The sequence below is a fragment of the Haematobia irritans genome, chromosome 5 (genome assembly GCF_050003625.1).
Source record: "Haematobia irritans isolate KBUSLIRL chromosome 5, ASM5000362v1, whole genome shotgun sequence".
Classification (NCBI taxonomy): Eukaryota; Metazoa; Arthropoda; class Insecta; order Diptera; family Muscidae; genus Haematobia; species Haematobia irritans.
Genome location: NC_134401.1, coordinates 137,878,243 through 137,898,655, shown reverse-complemented (window position 1 = coordinate 137,898,655; position 20,413 = coordinate 137,878,243). Strand labels below are relative to the sequence as shown.

Genomic DNA, 20,413 nt, shown 5'->3' with positions numbered 1-20,413 from the left:
TATCGTCTACAACCGTACATCGAGCCAAAAAACGAGCCGGACTATCGACTTACAAGAAGGTAGTGACTCCAAATCGCGATGATAAACAAAATACGACGGCCAAATCGCGACGATGCTGACGAAGTTTGACTGCGTGGTAATGGACGACGAAACCTACGTCAAAGCCGACTACAAGCAGCTTCCGGGACAGGAGTTTTATACGGCAAAAGGAAGGGTAGCAGATATTTTAAAGCACATAAAACTGTCAAAGTTCGCAAAGAAATATCTGGATTGGCAAGCCATCTGTACCTGTGCCTTGAAAAGCAGCATTTTCATAGCTTCCGGGACTGTTAACCAAGAAATTTACGTGAAAGAGTGTTTGAATAAACGTCTGATGCCTTTCCTGAAGAAACACGGTTGTTCCGTACTGTTTTGGCCGGATTTGGCATCTTACCATTACGGTAAAAAGGCCATGGAGTGGTACGCCGCCAACAACGTGCAGGTGGTTCCGAAGGACAAGAACCCTCCCAACACGCCAGAGCTCCGCCAAATTGAGAAATACTGGGCTATTGTCAAGCGGAACCTAAAGAAGACCAAAAAAACTGCTAAGGACGAGCAGCAGTTCAAGGCAAACTGGCTTTCTGCGGCGAAGAAGGTGGACAAGGTGGCTGTACAAAATCTGATGGCAGGTGTCAAGCGTGAGGCCTGGCAATTCTGATTTGGAAAAGCGAAAGCCTAACTGAATATTTTTCCTGAATTTTATACTAATTTAACTTGAAAAAGAAATTTAATTTGATTTTTTAAATAAACGATTTCACCGATTAACACGCGTTTTCCCTTGATAAAATTTTGACCGTATCACCCTTTAGACGACTTTTTGTGATATTAGTTAAGAAAATATGAGAACAGAATATAAGGAAAATTCAACAGCTACCACAATAACCTAAAATTCACAATAGTAAGGGAAGAAAACGGATCCAGACATTACGGATATTACGAGAAAGTGGTATCATCATTAGGGACTGGTATACAAAAACTATTGCTTCAGTCCGCTTCTTAAATTATCATTCAAATCAACCAATGAGACATAAAAATTAACACAACAAAGAATTCAATAACAAAAGTAACCCAAACTTTATCACTAAGTTTTTCACACTGTTCCTCTCCAATTAAGAGGTACAATTTTCTACAGAAATAAAATTTTGACAAAATTATCTATAGAAATAAAATTATGATAAAATTATCTATAGAAATATAATTATGACAAAATTTCCTATAGAAAGAAAATTTTGACAAAGTTTTCCATGGAAATAAAATTTTGACAAAATTTTATATAGAAGTAGAGTTTTGATAAATTTTTCTGTAGGAATAATGTCTTGACAAATTTTTCTATAGAAATAATGTTTTGACAAAATTTTCTATAGAAATAAAATTATGACAAAATTTCCTATAGATAGAAAATTTTGAGAAAGTTTTCTATGGAAATGAAATTTTGACAAAATTTTATATAGAACTAATATGTTGACAAAATTTTATATAGAAGTTGAGTTTTGATAAATGTTTCTGTAGGAATAATGTCTTGAAAATTTTTTCTATAGAAATAATGTTTTGACAAAATTTTCTATAGAATGAAATTTTGTCAAAATTTTGAAAAAAAAAATCTATAGAAATAAAATTTTGAAAAAATTTTCTATAGAAATAAAATTTTTACAAAATTTTCTATGAGGAATGTGGTAATTCCGAAACAGCCGAAATTTGACAAGCATACTTTTCCGCTGTTGGTTAAGCTGCACTTGTAGTTTAGTCAATGCATGGTTTTAAGCTGAAATCAAAAAACAACAATAATGATTGAAAAATAAACCAACAATAACAAACAAAACGAATGAAGATAGAGGATGCATGCTCAAAAACAAACCCAGCCAACTACATTCAAATCGATGATTTGAGTTTGACAAAGAAAAGAGATATGCTTGCAAATTTGTTTAGGCAGTAGCCGACTAACAAACCTTTTTTTCGGAAGGTTCAAGAGTAGTTCACTTTGGTTTGAGTGAATTACCCGAATTTATTCTGATAATTGTTTGATAGTTTTGCTGCTAGTAGAGGATGCTGATGAGGAATGTGGTAATTCCGAAACGTGCGTCCATCCAACCATCTTGCAGTCTATAGGGCTTTGCCCAAATAAATTTGACAAACATTCTTTTCCTCTGTTGGTTAAGCTACACTTGTAGTTTAGTTAGTGAATGGTTTTAAGCTGAAATCAAAAACAACAATAATTATTATAGAAAAAAACTAACAATAATAACAAAACAAAAACGAAATAAAATTTTGACAAAATTTCCTATAGAAATAAAATTTTGACAAAATTTTATATAGAAATTCAATTTTGAGAAAATTTTGACAAATTTTTCTATAGAAATAAAATTTTCACAAAATTTTCTATAGAAATAAAATTTTCTTTTGTAATAAAATTATGACAAAATTTTCTATAGAAATAAAATTTTGACAAAATTTTCTAAAGAAATAAAATGTTGACAATATTTACTATAGAAATAAAATTTTGACAAAATTTTCTATAGAAATAAAATTTTGACAAAATTTGCTATAGAAATAAAATTTTGACAAAATGTACTGTATAAAAAAATTTTTGACAAAATGTACTATAGAAAAAAAAAATTTAACAAAATTTACTATAGAAATAAAATTTTGTCAAAATTTACTATAGAAATAAAATTTTGACAAAATGTACAATAGAATAAAAATTTGACAAAATTTACTGTAGAAATAAAATGTCGACAAACTTGTCTATAAAAATAGAATGTTGACAAAATTGTCTATAGAAATAAAATTTGGACAAAAATTTCTATAGAAATAAAATTTTGACAAAATTTTCTATAGAAATACAATTTTGACAAAATTTTCTATCGAAAAGCAATTTTGACAAAATTTTCTATAAAAATTCAATTTTGGGAAAATTTTGACAAAAATTTTCTATAGAAATAAAATTTTGACAAAATTTTCTATAGAAATAAAATTTTGACAAAATTTTTTATAGAAATAAAATTTTGATAAAAATTTCTATAAAAATAAAATTTTGACAAAACTTTCTATAGAAATAAAATTTTGTTGTTTTTTTATTTCAGCTTAAAACCATGTATTGACTAAACTACAAGCGGAAAAGAATGTTTGTCAAATTTATTTGGGCAAAGCCCTATTGACTGCAAGATGGTTGGATGGACGCACGTTTCGGAATTACCACATTCCTCATCAGCATCCTCTACTTGCAGCAAAACTATCAACCAATTATCGGAATAAATTCAGGCAGTTCATTAAACCCAACAATGAACCACACTTGAACCTTCCGAAAAAAGGTTTTGCATGATAGCCGGCTTATGCCGAAATAAATTCGTACAAACATATCTCTTTTCCTATGCCACTGTCAAATCATCGATTTGAGTGCAGTTGGATGACATACAATAAAATGCATTGGGATAATATACGTTTGAATGTCCTCAATGAATTTTGTAAGTAAATTTCAAGGGGATATTTCTTATATTTCAAGCGGATATATTTCGACAGTTTGCGTGATTTCCCCGATAATATTTTGGTGTTTTATAAACAAAGCGAAAATATATAATAAAGTGAGTTTGTATAAGATATAACAATTTCGAAAAAAGATAATAATTCACAATTCGTGTTATGACTTTCAAATGGTAAACTTATAAAAAAAACACTTTATAATTTGTGTATAATAAATTTTTATTTAAGAGTATTATCATTTCTTTTATTACAATTAAAGTAGGGTTTCTATTAATGCATTATGTTGATATAAAAAGCAAAGAAAAATTTTCATCAAGGTGGAAATAAAATTTATAACCTTTGAAAATCAAGATGAATAAAATTTTAATTAATAAAAAGAAAAATTTTAAAACATAAATTTTATTTAACTTAAGTAAGTAAACTATAAAAAGAGTAAGTAGGCAAATGTAAGAAAAAAGAACATACATATATAGCAGAAAAGCAGAAGTGAAAATAAGAATAAAATTTAATTTAATATTAAACATTAATATTAAAAAAAAAATTGAAAAACAAAAATAAAGGAAATAAAATATTAAAATATTTGACATAATTCCATATAAAAAAATATTACACAAATATTTCTTTGTGAAAGAATATGGATATGTGTGTGTGTGTGACATAAACATTTGTGGCAGTATAAAGTTTCAATTTGCATTACTATTTTCATTCTTATTTAGATAATTTTTGTTGTTATGTATTTAACTTAATCTTAATATTAATTTTGAAATAAAAATTTTAAACTCAAAAAAGACCATTAATCCCAAACATATGAACTGCCTTGGTTTTTGAATTTCTCGAATCTAATTATAGACAAAATATGCAGCTACATAAAATTAAGGATATTGGGAATCGTATATTTTTCGAATTTAATTTGAATAGAATGACTCTCTTATAAAATAGAAAAAAAAAACAAAATGTTTTTCTTTTAACATAGTGTTTTTACACTTATCATCTAGAAGAATATTTTTAATCAAAGTAAAGTTTTTAATATTATTTCATTACTAATTGCTGTTGTTGATTTAATGAATTTTTATACATTGAAATTATGAATGGTTTGTTTTTTTTATACATATAGAAAAGTAACGAATAAAATAATAATAATGGCGTGTTATAATATATAAAGAAAAGATACAAGAGAAAGAGAAAAAATTAATATTTAAGAATACCAAAATAAAACAAAAATATTTTCTCTCCGATTTTTTAAGAAACACTTTTTGCTTTAACTTCTTTGAGAAACCGAAATTTCATTATAATCTCTTTTCCATGTACTAACAAAGGCTATGGAAATCATATCAGAACTCTTGTAAAAAAATAAAATTATACTAAATCATTTTTTTTATATATAAATGTATGCATTTGCATTGAAATTTATAAGTATAGCTTAAAATCTAAAACGCAAAAAAAATACTTAAAATTAAATTAAAATTTTAGGCATTCATCCTTTCTTTTACATGCATTATCAATTTTGTTTTTGCTTCTGGTATTGCCTTAGTATGGAAGATTTTGAGGAATAGAGTTAAATTTTTGATTTAGCATATCTGGATCTTATCAATCCCACTCTCCAATATACAAACTACGTGGTGTTGGTATATAACCCCTTGTGGGTAAAGGTAAACGTCCATAGATATGATTATAGGGTGAGTCAACAAGATCAGCATCTAGTTTTTTTTTTTTGGGAGGAAGAAAGGAGAAATGTTTTGTTATTATAATTTTTTATTTATTTTTCTTAATTAAGGGGGGTTCTTAAAATGAAATATTTAACGTCCAAAAAATGTCCAGAAATATTAACAACAAATAACAAATTTCATTTATAAACCAATGCCAATAAATTGTGTGTGTTTTATTTTACAGGAATGCACTGGTGTGGAGGAGAAAATAAGGAATTAAATAATTTATGTGAGTAACTAATATTTTTTTTTGAATATTTATATACCAATATACACTAAATGAAAATATTGTATTATTGTGCCTAGAGCTGTGGAGTCGAGCCAATTTTGCTCGACTCCGACTGCAACATTTTTCATCAGCTTCGACTCCGGAGTCGAATCCGGGTAATATAACTAAATCTCATTTTAATACCACTAACAATAAATTATTGCATTTATTTATGTGTGCGAAAAAATATATACATTTCACATATGATGCCAATTGAACTCTTTATTTCAAATTTAAGGCACTGTGGGACATATGTTTTCGATTTAGCTGTGTGCCGATGTTACAAGAAAATGTTGGTATTTTGGCCATTTTTACCAAAATCGTAATATAATATATATGAGGACTTCGTCCAAATCTGAGCCGATTTTGACCAAATTTGGCATACATTATTTCTCTGTGTAATATTTCAAGTAAAACGGAGTGAAATTTTGAACTACGAAAGTGATATGAGTCTAAATCGGGCGAACGATATATATGACACGCATAGTTAAAATGTTAATTCGGTTCCCTGTGCAATTCTACCACCTCTGTTCTCTTAAATCGGACAACAATTTTGGCCTCTGTCGAAAGAAGAATATAAATCGGGCAAAATATATGAGACCAATCTAAATCTGAACGAATTTCAACCAAATTTGCCACACTTGACAGCACTATCAAATATACTCATTGACCAAAATTTGAGGTAAATCAGTAAAAAATAAAATGTCACAAAGTTTTCTATAGAAATAAAATTTCTATAGAAATAAAATTTTGACAAAATTTTCTAGAGAAATAAAATTTTGACAAATTTTCTATAGATATTAAATTTTGGCAAAATTTTTATAGAAATAAAAATTTGACAAAATTGTCTATAGAAATAAAATTTTGACAAAATTTTCTATAGAAATAAAATTTTGACAAGATTTTCTATAGAAATACATTTTTGACATAATTTTCTATAGAAATAAAATTTTGACAAAATTTTTATAGAAATAAAATTTTGACAAATTTTCTATAGGAATATTATTTTCGCAAAATTCTTCTACAGAAATAAAATTTTTAAAAAATTTTCTATAGAAATAAAATTTTGACAAGATTTTCTATAGAAGTAAATTTTTGACATAATTTTCTATAGAAATAAAATTTTGACAAATTTTCTATAGGAATATTATTTTCGCAAAATTCTTCTATAGAAATAAAATTGTGACAAATTTACTATAGGAATATTATTTTCGCAAAATTTTCTAAAGAAATACTATATTGGCAAAACTTTCTATATAAATAAAATTTTGACAAAATTTTCTATAGAATTAAATTTTTGGCAACATTTTTATAAATATAAACTTTAGACAAGATTTTCTATAGAAATAAAATGCTGACTGCCAATCTTCGACCTATGTATTAGGTTAGGTTAGGTGGCAGCCCGATGTAAAAAAATTTGGAAGTTCTTCCAAAGGCACAACTTTAAAAGCACTTTCAGAAGATGCACTCCCAATGATGTTATTTATTTTAACTACCCAGGTAGTTCTTTTAAATCAATTTTTAATAACATGGTTTTTTTCATACTTTTAATGGGTAATTTTAACTTTTTTTGTTTCAAATAGGTTAAAAACAGAGTAAGAATTCATAAAATGGTACAAATCATTTAAATTTTTTCGAAAAAAATGCTAAATCCAATCTGAAAAAATTGTGAATTTTTGAAAATATTTGAGGCCAAACGTTTCCGACAAGCGTTGGAATTCATTTAAAATTATAAAAATTATTTATGTGACAAAATATCACATAATTTTTTAATTTACATCCAAAACATTGAATTCGGATCACACCTAAAGAAGTAATGCAAACGGCTGTTGAAATGGAGGGCTTCCGTCCTATGACAAGCCCATGTTAAATTCATCGTTTCTGCGTCAATTTTGCACCACTTCCGGATCCAAAAAGAACATTTTCATTACTTTTTTGGCGACGCTTTTTTTGCTGGGAGGCTCATTTAGACTATTCAGTCCATTGTGATACCACATTGGTGAACTTCTCTCTTATCACTGACTGTTGCCCGATTCCATGTTAAGCTCAATGACAAGGGACCTCCTTTTTATATCCGAGTCCGAACGGTGTTCCAAATTGCAGTGAAACCACTTAGAGATGCTTTGAAACCCTCAGAAATGACACCAGCATTACTGAGGTGGGATAATCCAACGCTGAAAAACTTTTTGGTGTTCGATCGAAGCAGGAATCGAACCCACGACCTTGTGTATGCAAGGCGGGCATGCTAACCAATGCACCACAGTGGCGCCCGACTTATGTATCTAGCTATATGGGCTTAAAATTATATTAAACAAAAATAAATTCGACAGTACGAAATATTTCAAATAAATTTTTATGGTGATGGGCATTAAAATGGATTGATTCAGCCCATTTGCTAGACTAACATTCTAATATAAAATAAACTCCATATTTGGAAGTTGTGTTTCATTTACCGTCATACTAGACATTGATGGAATGAATAGCACAATGGAATCTAATTTGCGTAAAAACTTGTTTAGTGGCAAAAATGTGAAGTGTTTTAAAAAATTTAATTTAGCCGGAGTCGATCAAAATTTGTACGACTCCGACTCCAGCAAAATCTTCAGACGCCGACTCCACAGTCCTGATTGTGTCGCCAAATTTTTAAATGCTGCATTTCTGTATCACATTTTTGAAAACAAAAAAAATTATTATATAACATAAACGTAAATCTTAAGCCTATAGGTTCGATCGGGGGCGTAAGTTATAGTATGTTTTTGTTTGGTCAAACAAATTTTACAATCTTTTTTTGGTCAAACAAATCTTACAATTTTCCTTTAGAAAAATATCGACCTTATAGTATATTCGTTTTTTTTATGATTTCTAGAATTTCTAGTCAGGCTTTCAAGGTCATAAGTTTATTCAAATAAAAGATTATTAGTTTCGTATTTTTATCTTACGTTTCGATGTGGATTTTCCATTAACAAATTTCGAATATTTCAAATTAAAAATATTTCAGATATATCTCCTATATAAATTTGTTTTTATAATTTATATCCCTGCCTACAAATAAATATAAATCCCAGTATGTATAAGAAAATAGTAATTCCAGTATAAATTGAATAAATTTAAATTTTAGAAAAATTATTTTCAGCACACCTCAATAGTGCATAATTCTGACCGTGGCAATTCTATCAGCCCTTTTAGAATTCAATAGCTCGATCTTCAGAAGGCAGACTTTGAATAGTAATCTTTTTTTAGTTAGTGTTCCATATAATTATTTATTTATTTTTTTATAGTTGATACTAAATTTATAGTTATCCCGTTCAAAACAGCCTTTGGTACGTATAAGTATTATTAATTGATTGGTATGGGTGACGTATGATTTATGTATTATGTGTTGCGAAGTACGTATACGTACCCAATGGTACATCATCGGTCAGAATGGTCTTTGAAATTTCCTAACTTGATGGTGATTAAATAAATGACGATTGTACGTGGGTGGGGTGATAATTAGTTAGCTTTCCCAAAAAAAAAAAGAAAAATCGAAAATGGATCAATGTATTTGTATGGTCTCCTTCCAACTTGGTACACTTGGACCAGCAATGGTCCCGTCTTAGTGAAACGGGCCTAAAAAACTTATTAAGACCTCCGCTTACGGGGAGGAGATTACCCACAAAAAAAAAAAAAAAAAGGTTCACTTGGACCAGCAATGGTCCCATCTTAGTGAAACGGGCATAAAAAAATTATTAAGACCTCCGCTTACGGAGAGGAGATGACCCACAAAAAAAACGACGTTAAACATTTTCTTTTGAATTCGAAACTGGTTCAAACTAGACGCAGACGAGATGAATTTGACATGGGCTTTTCATAGAACAGATGTCCATCACTCTCTAGGGCGTGATGTGACTTCAGTGTTTTGTATATGAATTAAAAAATTCTTGGGTATATGGGAGGTATATAAAAGAACATCCTCTGTAGATAAAATAGTTCTTTATTAATTTATTTTTGGGAGGATATTTTTGAAAATGATCCCAGTAAAAAATGTGGAAGTTCTTCCAAAAAGGCCCAACTGTAAAAGCCCTTCCAAAATTTTAATTCTATTTTAGACTTAATTTATTTTTAGAATTGCTAGTCTGTCAGGAATGTATTCCGTAGACTGAATAAATAAATAAATAAAAAAGAATAAAAAAAAGATGTATTCCCAAAGATGTTCGTTATTTCAACTACGCAGAAAGTTCTTTTAATTCAATTATTTAGAACTCGCTGTTTTCTTATTTTTAATGGGTAAATTAAATTTTTTTTCAAAGAGATTAATAACAGAGTAAGCTTTAATAAAATGGTACAAATTATTGGAATTTTGTCGAAAAAAATTCTTAATCCATTAAAGAAATATTGCGAAATTTTCAAAATATTTTAATTCAAACGTTTCGGACAAGCGTTAGAATGCATTAAAAATCATAAAAAATTATAAAAATTATTTATTTGTCAACATATGACAACATTTTTTAATTCACATCCAAAACACTGAATTTGAATCACAGAGTAAGAAGTGGATGCAAATTCAGTGCAGCGGCTGTTGAAATGGTGGACATCCGTCCTATGACAAGCCCGTGTTAAATTCATCGTTTCAGCGCCAATTTTGCACTACTTCTGGATCCAAACAGAACATTTTCACTACTTTTTTGGCGACGCTTTTTTTACTGGGATTTTAAAGTCGTGTCTTTAGAAGAACTTCAAATTGTTCTTTTTTTTTTTTTTGGGTACTAAGTCGATTGATATTTGTCCCTGGCACCTGTCGGAAATTATATACAAGTCGTCGTAGGAGCCACCGTGGTGCAATGGTTAGCATGCCCGCCTTGCATACACAAGGTCGTGGGTTCGATTCCTGCTACGACCGAACACCAAAAAGTTTTTCAGCGGTGGATTATCCCACCTCAGTAATGCTGGTGACATTTCTGAGGGTTACAAAGCTTCTCTAAGTGGTTTCACTGCAATGTGGAACGCCGTTCGGACTCGGCTATAAAAAGGAGGTCCCTTGTCATTGAGCTTAACATGGAATCGGGCAGCACTCAGTGATAAGAGAGAAGTTCACCACTGTGGTATCACAATGGGCTGAATAGTCTAAGTGAGCCTGATACATCGGGCTGCCACATAACCTACCTACCTACCATATACAAGTCGTACGGGCTCGAAATCAGATGAATACAATAGAGGAGGCAGATGTTCGTAGCCCAATTGAAAGCTCAATCCGCCACGCGTTCACGACCTAAAGGAAGACTTTCTTGAGACCTTCGCCTTAGAAACGATCATGACCAGTCGATTTGTACCCAGTACGTGATTTTTTTAAGTTCGCAAATGTAAACAAGTTGCACGGGGCAAACTCGGGCGAATGCAATGGATGGGATAGAAGTTCATAGCCCGATTGAAAGCTCCCTTTGTTCTTCTTCAAGTCTGCAGTTTCTTCTTGAATTCGAATTGACTCAATCCCACAAAACCTGGGTCTTAACTATTTCATTTCAGTCTTTTGACTGTTTTTTGATCTCCAGTGTGTATCAGTGGATCCATATTTTGTCGGCTGTCAGCAAAAGATGTAGAAACTTTTTATGATTGTTCTTAAGCAAAGTTTTAAAAATTTTTTAAATTATATAATTTAAAAAATGTTCAAATATTTTACCAAAATATCCCAAACATTTCTTCAAACACTATTGGTCATTAGGAATTATTAAATGAATTGTATTTTTTATATATTTGTAAGTGTATCGGGAACTTCTTCCATTACACTTGATTTAATCGATATGTATGGCCAGGGTGAATGGTTGCCACACGTGTCAAAAATAATCTACCAAAAAAATTAAAAAAAAAATGTTTGAAGTTGTTGATAAAATTTTTGTGGTTAATATAAAATATGTTGTTTTTTTCGGAAAAAATGCTTTATATTTAATTTATAGAAAATTTTGTTAAAATTTTCTATATAAACAATTTGCACGGGGCAAACTCGGACGAATGCAATGTATGGCATAGAAGTTCATAACCCAATTGCAAGCTCCCTTTGTTCTTCTACAAGTCGACAGTTTCTTCTTGAATTCGAATTGACTCAATCCCACAAAACCTTGGTCTTAACTATTTCATTTCAGTCTTTTGACTATTTTTTTATCTCCAGTGTGTATCAGTGGATCCATATTTTGTCGGCTGTCAGCAAAAGATGTAGAAACTTTTTATGATTATTCTTAAGCAAAGCTTTTAAAAATTATATAAATTAAAAAATTTTCAAATATTTCCCAAAATATCCCAAAAATTTCTTCAAATACTATTGGTCATTAGGAATTATTAAATGAATTGTATTTTTTATATATTTGTAAGTATATCGGGAATTTCTTCCATTACACTTGATTTAATCGATATGCATGGCCAGGGTGAATGGTTGCCACACGTGCCAAAAATAATCTACCAAAAAATTTAATAAAAAAAAATTCTGAAGTTGTTGATAAAATTTTTGTGGTAAATATAAAATATGTTGTTTTTTCGGAAAAAATGCTTTATATTTAATTTATAGAAAATTTTGTTAAAATTTTCTATTTCATTGTTGTTTTTTTATTGCAGTTTAAAACCATACATTGACTAAACTACAAGTGTAGCTTAACCAACAGAGGAAAATAATGTTTGTCAAATTTATTTGACAAACATTCTATTTCTATAAAAATTCTATTTCTATAAAAAAATTTATTTTGTCAATTTTTTTATAGAAAATTTTGTCAAAATTTTATTTCTATAGAAAATTTTATTTTGTCAATTTTTTTTTTGTCAAAATTTTATTTCTATAGAAAACTTGTGAAAAATTTATTTCAAAATTTTTATATCTATAGCACATTTTTGCAAAATTGTATTCTATAGTAACATCTTGCAAAATTTTATTTCTATAGAAAATTGTATCTCTTACTTGGAGATACCAACTAGAATTCTAGGAATATTTTGCAAAAAGAATTCTACCAACTGTGGCAACCGTGTCTGGGTGTCGAATGATTATTTTAGATTTAAGGTACCATAGTGCGTATAAGTATTATTAATAGCTAAATATAAAATATTGTGGAAAACTATTGTTTTCTATAATCTGCTTCATAGAATTCCTCAATAATTTTCTTGCATATCCTTACCAGTGCATTCAGGTGTATGTGTTTTTGATTAATTTTGTTTTTACATTTTGAAATTTGTCATTATATTTATAAAAAATATACAAGGGTAGGTCTTTAAGTAGAGTCAAAAGTTAGTCCATACCGCACCATTTTCGGGAACAACACAAGAAACCACAGGGATAAAACTCCATATGATAATGAATAACGAGGAGGGGTCTAAAAAGTTTACATTGGAAAAAGTTGGGCAAGGAAACAGGGTGAGGGTATGTATATAGAATTATGGTATATGGAAAAATAAGCATTTTGTATAAACATATTTACAGCCAAGGTAAATAAATGTCACAAGTCCCTTTTTATTATAACAAAAAAAGTTATTGTTTTTAACAAAACATCTTTTGTTATAGTTGCAAAACAAAATCCCCTAAAACAATCATTAAAATATCATTTTTTTTTTGAAAACACCTCTAAATTACAAAATAAACAAAATTTTATGGAAAAAAAGTATCGGGTATTGAAAGCAAACCTATTTCAAGGGTCATATTAACATCCATTTTGGGGTTGGTTAGTTGGTTTGGGCCATATCTAGTAATCGAGTATTTGAATTTTTTTCATGCTTAGACTTCTTTGTTTTCGAGGTTTTAAATAACCATAAATGGATTCCATATCACTGATATCCACACGGCTAGATGAACGGCTGGCATGACCCGAGGGAGGCAAAGATGGAGTAGTTGCTTGAGATGGTGTTGGCTGTTGAGATAGATTTTTTTCATTAGGTTTTGTGGTATTTTCTTCATAGGTGGCCTTAGGATCCTTGTTGGATGCTTTATTATTATCCTTGGAATTGGTTTTGTTGTTGTTGTTGTTCATCTTCATTAAATCAGAGTTTTTATTTTTATTAAAATTATTTAAAATTGTTTCAGTTTTTGTAAGGACATTATTATTCAAATCGAATTGTTTTACTAAAGGATGGGGAGTTTTTGATGTTAAAAGACTTTTGAAATTCATACGCTTAGCTCCCCGCCAGAGTGGGGGAGGAACCAGTGGCCTAATGGTATCATGGCCATTATTAATGGAATCTTGTTGGCTTTCCGCGGTACTTAAATCTAAATGTGAATTAAATTTTTTCTTGGAAGATTTTAAAACTGAATTTTCATCGCCATTTGGTTTGACTCGATCATAGATATTTGTGGTTGATGGGGCCTTGGCTATACGTTTTCTTCCTCCATACATGTATAGGGAACCCTCTTCATTGGGTTCTTCAAAGAAACTTTCAATGGATTGTGATTTACTGCGTAAGAGATTTGAGGCTTCCTCTTTATTGCTGGTATTGCCAACATCATTAATAATTAGGGAAACTTTTCTTTGGGGTGTGGGCGATCTTATTTGTCTAAGACGGGCCTTATCAACATAACCTTCATTTGCGATATTTTGATCTTTGGCTGTGGGAGTTTCATGGCGATAATTGTGTCTGGCTGCATATTCATTGAATTTTTGAACTTTTTTGGTCCCTCCTTCCAATTGTTTTTTATAGTCCATTTGTGAGAGATTCATATCTTCCATATCCAAGTCATTGTTCAAATCAAAGGCACTACTGTAATCATAATTCAATGTGGGTTTCATATAGCCATCATCGCCATATTCATCTTCCTGCTCCTCTCGTTCCAATAGCGATACATCACTGTCGCTACACCATTTCATTAAGCCCTTGGTCTGGGAGAGCTGCGATGAAAGACCGCCCTTGGCCGCAGCTCCACTAAGCAAATGATGTTGCCTAAGCTGTTGTTGGCTTAAACTACGAGTGGGCCTCTTGGGCGTGGGAGCCCCAAAGAGAGGAGCCAAAGTGTAACAGCTAACACAATTACAATTATTCCCTATTTGAGTAGTGGATCTACGAGTTGGTCGGGACTGATGACGACGAGGTCTATTTACAACATAATCGTCATCGCCGTCGAAGTACAGCTCATGGGCTCTATAGTAGAATTCACCTGGTGTAGATCTGGCAGCCGGAGTTGACACCTGGCAATGGCGTGAACACATACGCGATCGTCGATTACTGGATGAACGTTGACGATATTGATCGCAACATGGTTGTGCAGTATGATGATGTGAATGTTGATAAGGTCTCGATACATGATGATTGTAATTGCCATGTTGCTGGCGATGTCTATAATGTTGCTGGCCATTTCCATTCACATTATCTTTGAAATGTTGTTGCTGCTGCTGTTGAACCTGTGTAAAATTAAGATTTCTTGTCCGTCCGTAAATATTTTCATTTTGGTCCGAATTCACCAAAGGTGAGGTCAAAAGGGCACCAGTTATTACTGGACCCACATATGGGGCATTTCCAGCAACAAAGTTGCCATTCAGTCCGTGGGACATATGTTGCTGATTTTTTGGCAACATTTGAAGATTTGCGACATTAGACATAGGAGAAGCCGTAGTTGCTGAAGAAGCAATAGCACAAGAAGCAGTGGAAGAAGAAGAAGAGGGAGACTTATTATTGTTAGAAGTAGAAGAAGGAGAAGATGATGGGCCAGCACCAATAGCTGGTGAATTGTTTATGGACATATGACCATGAAGCTGATGTTGATGATGGAGAAGGCTATGGTGGTGGTGGTTGTGGGGGATTTGATGGTGCTCATTACTAAAAGATGGTGCAAGATAATTATAAAAGGTATTGGTCGTGGCAGCAGAAGCTGCTGCCGCTGCCGCTGCTGTTGCTGCAGCAGCCGTATTAGGGTAATACATTTCGGATAGAGTCGTAGTCGTTGTACTCGCATTGCCAGTCGATGTCTGGTGTGATTGTTGTTGTTGTTGTAACGATGATGATTGGGGTAATGGTATGGATGCTAATGCTAATTGTTGTGATGTTGACTGTTGTTGTTGCTGTTGCGTCTCTGTACTACTACTACTAATAAAAGTCGTTGCTGTCGCTGTTAATGACGTAGCGGCAGCAGCAGCTGCAGCTGCGGCGGCGGCTCCCAGAGGTGGAACGGTTGTCGCTGCCGCCGTTGCAGCCGCCCCCGCTGTCACGGCTGTTGTATTATGATGATTATAAATACCTATGCCACTCTCAAAGCTGCGTGTTTGCCACATTTGTTGCGCATGCGCATGGCCATGATGATGCATAGGATGTTGATGTTGCTGTTGATGGGCCACTGCTTGTGCAGCAGCTACGGCCATCATTTGTTGTTGCTGAATATGATGGGGATGCATGTGTGGCGGTGCCGGTGCATGCATGGCCGGATGCATGGGCATCATGATTGAAGTCTTCTTTTGGTTTGTCAACGTATTCATGCCATTTTGAGCTGTTACGCCATTTGTGTGGACTGCATGATGTTCTTTGGCCGATTTCGATGAGGATTTCACAAAGTTGGGAACGCGTGCACGCAAGCCACAATAGTAGGGATCATCTATGAAAAAACAAGAAAGAAATATTAGTAATTAATAAGAAATGAATAAAATCAAAGTAAGGAGTAAGGGCGTTTTCGTTGTTGCCCTAATGTTACACTACTTTTTCCCCCATTATATTTTCGCTCAAATGGTAGTGTCATTCCAAAATTATTATTAACTCATAATATTGTGAGGGATATAGGATCCAAAATCTATGACATTGTCCTTCATTTTTGACAATCAATTTCGAGAATGTTGCACCTTTTTTCCAAAATATATGACATTGTTCTTCATTATTGGCAATTAATTTCGAGAATGTTGCACTTTTTTTCCTAATCGAAATCGCCATAAGATAATGTGAACACCTTAACTACAGAGAAAAAATTCCACAAACATTTTTCCAATTAATATTTTAATATTTTAATTTTAAAACATATTTAATTAAAAATTTAATTGAATATTTATTTTTATTTATAATAAAATTTTCGTTCAAATAAAATCAATTACAACAAGTATACGGCAGTAAGTTCGGCCAGGCCGAATCTTATGTACCCACCACCATGAATTGCATAGAAACTTGTACTAAAGACTGTCATCCACAATCGAATAACTTGTGTTGTGGTATCTTAAAACTTCTTAACATCGTTTTCTAAATGAGTGAGTTAGTCCATACGTGGTAGAGAGCCAGAATTGAAATATGAGGGTCGCTTATATGGGGGCTATATACAATTATGAACTTGATATGGATCAATTTTTTTGTGATTGGGGGTCGATTTATCTGAGGGCTATATATAACTATAGACCGATATGGACCTAGTTAGGCATGGTTGTTAACGGCCACTTACTAGCACAATGTACCAAATTTCAACTGACTCGGATGAAATTTGCTCCTCCAAGAGGCTCCAAAACCAAATCTCGGGATCGGTTTATATGGGGGCTATATATGATTATGGACTGATATGGACCACTTTTGACATGGCTGTTAAATATCATATCATACCATATATTTATCATCACGTGCCAAATTTCAACCAGATCGGATGAATTTTGCTTCTTTAAAAGGCACTGGAGGTCAAATCTGGGTATCGGTTTATATGGGGGCTATATATAATTATGGACTGATATGAATCAATTGCTGCATGGTTGTTGGATACTATATACTAACATCACGTACCAAATTTCAACCGAATCGGATGAATTTTGCTCTTCCAAAGGGCTCCGCAAGCCAAATCGGGGGATCGGTTTATATGGGGGCTACATATAATTATGGACCGATTTCGACCAATTTTTGCATAGGTGTTTGAGGCCATATAAAGGGTGATTCTTTTGAGGTTAGGATTTTCATGCATTAGTATTTGACAGATCACGTGGGATTTCAGACATGGTGTCAAAGAGAAAGATGCTCAGTATGCTTTGACATTTCATCATGAATAGACTTACTAACGAGCCACAACGTCGAATTTTCAGTGAATGGGCCCTAGAAAAGTTGGCAGAAAATCCGCTTTTTTATCGACAAATTTTGTTCAGCGATGAGGCTCATTTCTGGTTGAATGGCTACGTAAATAAGCAAAATTGCCGCATTTGGAGTGAAGAGCAACCAGAAGCCGTTCAAGAACTGCCCATGCATCCCGAAAAATGCACTGTTTGGTGTGGTTTGTACGCTGGTGGAATCATTGGACCGTATTTTTTCAAAGATGCTGTTGGACGCAACGTTACGGTGAATGGCGATCGCTATCGTTCGATGCTAACAAACTTTTTGTTGCCAAAAATGGAAGAACTGAACTTGGTTGACATGTGGTTTCAACAAGATGGCGCTACATGCCACACAGCTCGCGATTCTATGGCCATTTTGAGGGAAAACTTCGGAGAACAATTCATCTCAAGAAATGGACCGGTAAGTTGGCCACCAAGATCATGCGATTTGACGCCTTTAGACTATTTTTTGTGGGGCTACGTCAAGTCTAAAGTCTACAGAAATAAGCCAGCAACTATTCCAGCTTTGGAAGACAACATTTCCGAAGAAATTCGGGCTATTCCGGCCGAAATGCTCGAAAAAGTTGCCCAAAATTGGACTTTCCGAATGGACCACCTAAGACGCAGCCGCGGTCAACATTTAAATGAAATTATCTTCAAAAAGTAAATGTCATGGACCAATCTAACGTTTCAAATAAAGAACCGATGAGATTTTGCAAATTTTATGCGTTTTTTTTAAAAAAAAGTTATCAAGCTCTTAACAAATCACCCTTTATTAACAGCACGTACCAAATTTCAACTGAATCAGATGAATTTTGGTCTTCCAAGAGGCTCCGGAGGTCAAATATGGTGATCGGTTTATATGGGGGCTATATATAATTATGGACCGATGTGGGCCTTTTTTTGCATGGTCATTAGAGACCCTATACTAACACCATGTACCAAATTTCAGCCGGATCGGATGAAATTTGCTTCTCTTAGAGGCTCCGCAAGCCAAATCGGGGGATCGGTTTATATGGGGGCTATATATAATTATGGACCGATGTGGACCAATTTTTGCAGAGTTGTTAGAGACCATATACTTACACCATGTACCAAATTTCAGCCGGATCGGATGAAATTTGCTTCTCTTAGAGTCCCCGCAAGCCAAATTTGGGGGTCCGTTTATATGGGGGTCATACGTAAAAGTGGACCGATATGGCCCATTTGCAATACCATCCGACCTACAACAATAACAACTACTTGTGCCAAGTTTCAAGTCTATAGCTTGTTTCTTTCGGAAGTTAGCGTGATTTCAACAGACGGACGGACGGACATGCTCAGATCGACTCAGAATTTCACCACGACCCAGAATATTTATACTTTATGGGGTCTTAGAGCAATATTTCGATGTGTTACAAACGGAATGACAAAGTTAATATACCCCATCCTATGGTGGAGGGTATAAAAATTTATTATTTCGATTAATTTTTTAATTGGCGCTAGCGATTGCGACTCTCATATCAGTGATTGAAGAAATTTAAATTAAAAAAATATGTATTTGTTTTCTGTGTATAAAAGACATGAATATCTTCATAGCTTATTTTTGTCTGTTTCGTGACTATGCTTAAATTTTTTAATGTAGAATCTTAATGTTTGTATTTGATATTTTCACGAATTAAGTCTTTTCTCTCAAGGACTCATTTTTAAGAACAAATGAGTCAAAAGGTTTTTGTTTTATAAAATTTTTGCTTAATTTAGGCATTGGTTAGCCCTTTTCGAATTTTTATGAACGAATTACAGAAAAAATATCACAAAAATTTATTAATAGAATTTTAAAACATATTCAATTAAAAATTTAATTGAATATTTTTTATTTAACTAAAATACATTGTTCTTTCAAATAAAATCAATTATTATTTTGCATAATTCCAGGGAATTTTGGGGTTTTTGGAGACATTTTTTGTTAGCAAGAATACGAAAACTTACTTTAGTAATTATAACGAATAGGTTTATTTATTAATCCATCTGTTTAATTTTTTTTTTGTGCCATTGAATACAACTCTTTTCGGATTTCCCCATTCTCATTATGCTTTATCAAAGCCATCTATTCATTCCAATATTGGTAAAGGCGATATTTTATAATTTAGAACCCAGTATGTCCAAAATATGAAATGAAGTATAATAATTTTTACTTTTCAAATAGACCACTTTTCGTACATTTGCATGAAAGCGAGATTAATTTTCATCCAACAACATATGAAGTAATTTTGGATAATATCGAACAAATGCAGACTCATTCCATAAATTAAATTCTTGAGCATCGACAAGTCACAATTTTTTTTTTCATATCTGGACTTATTATTGACTTTTTTAAGAAGATATGATCCAAATACATTTTGGGTATCATTTTTTTGGGGTTTTCCTGGAACTGCAGTAGTCACAAATCAGGCTCCTTATCGATAAAGGCCGGATGGTATTGCAAATGGGTCATATCGGTCCACTTTTACACATAGCCCCCATATATATACGGACCCCCAAGATTTGGCTTTCGGAGCCTTTTAGAGAAACAAATTTTAACATTTATGCAAAAATTGGTCCATATCGGTCCATAATTACGTATAGCACCCGTTTAAACCGCCCCAGATTTTGCTTATGGACCCTCTTGAAGGAGCAAATGACATCCGATGCACTTGAAATTTGGTACTTGGTGTTAGTATGTGGCGCCTAGCATTCATGCAAAAATTGATCCATATCGGTCCAATATTTATATATAGCCCCCATATAAACCGATCCCTAGATTTTGCATGCGGAATCATTTGAAGGAGCTGGAATAAATTCCAGCTATCGCAACAAATTAGAATATCCATCCTAAACGTATGGCTGTCAGATGCAGCGGACTCATTGGACTTTACTTTTTCGAAAGTGATGTTGGATTAACATCTATGGTGAATGGTTTGGATCAT

The 20,413-nt window shown here is 32.5% G+C and overlaps 1 protein-coding gene and 1 long non-coding RNA gene across 4 annotated transcripts in view; one reads left to right on the top strand and one right to left on the bottom strand.

Moving 5' to 3' along the window:
- Positions 1 to 3,724: 3,724 nt before the first annotated feature.
- The window catches only part of exp (expansion), a 201,966-nt gene continuing 185,277 nt past the window's right edge, over positions 3,725 to 20,413 (bottom strand). For all 3 annotated transcript variants that reach the window (XM_075309240.1, XM_075309238.1, XM_075309239.1), the window contains 2 exons: positions 15,665 to 16,015; positions 3,725 to 5,213 (listed from right to left, as the gene is read on the bottom strand). In XM_075309240.1, coding sequence (XP_075165355.1) covers positions 5,104 to 5,213; positions 15,665 to 16,015 — 461 coding nt within the window. In that variant the 3' untranslated portion in view covers positions 3,725 to 5,103. The remainder of the gene's footprint in view (positions 5,214 to 15,664; positions 16,016 to 20,413) is intronic.
- Positions 5,407 to 20,413, top strand: part of LOC142237815 (uncharacterized) — a 147,302-nt gene continuing 132,295 nt past the window's right edge. Inside the window, exon 1 of the long non-coding RNA XR_012722581.1 lies at positions 5,407 to 5,451. This is a non-coding gene — a long non-coding RNA (uncharacterized LOC142237815). The remainder of the gene's footprint in view (positions 5,452 to 20,413) is intronic.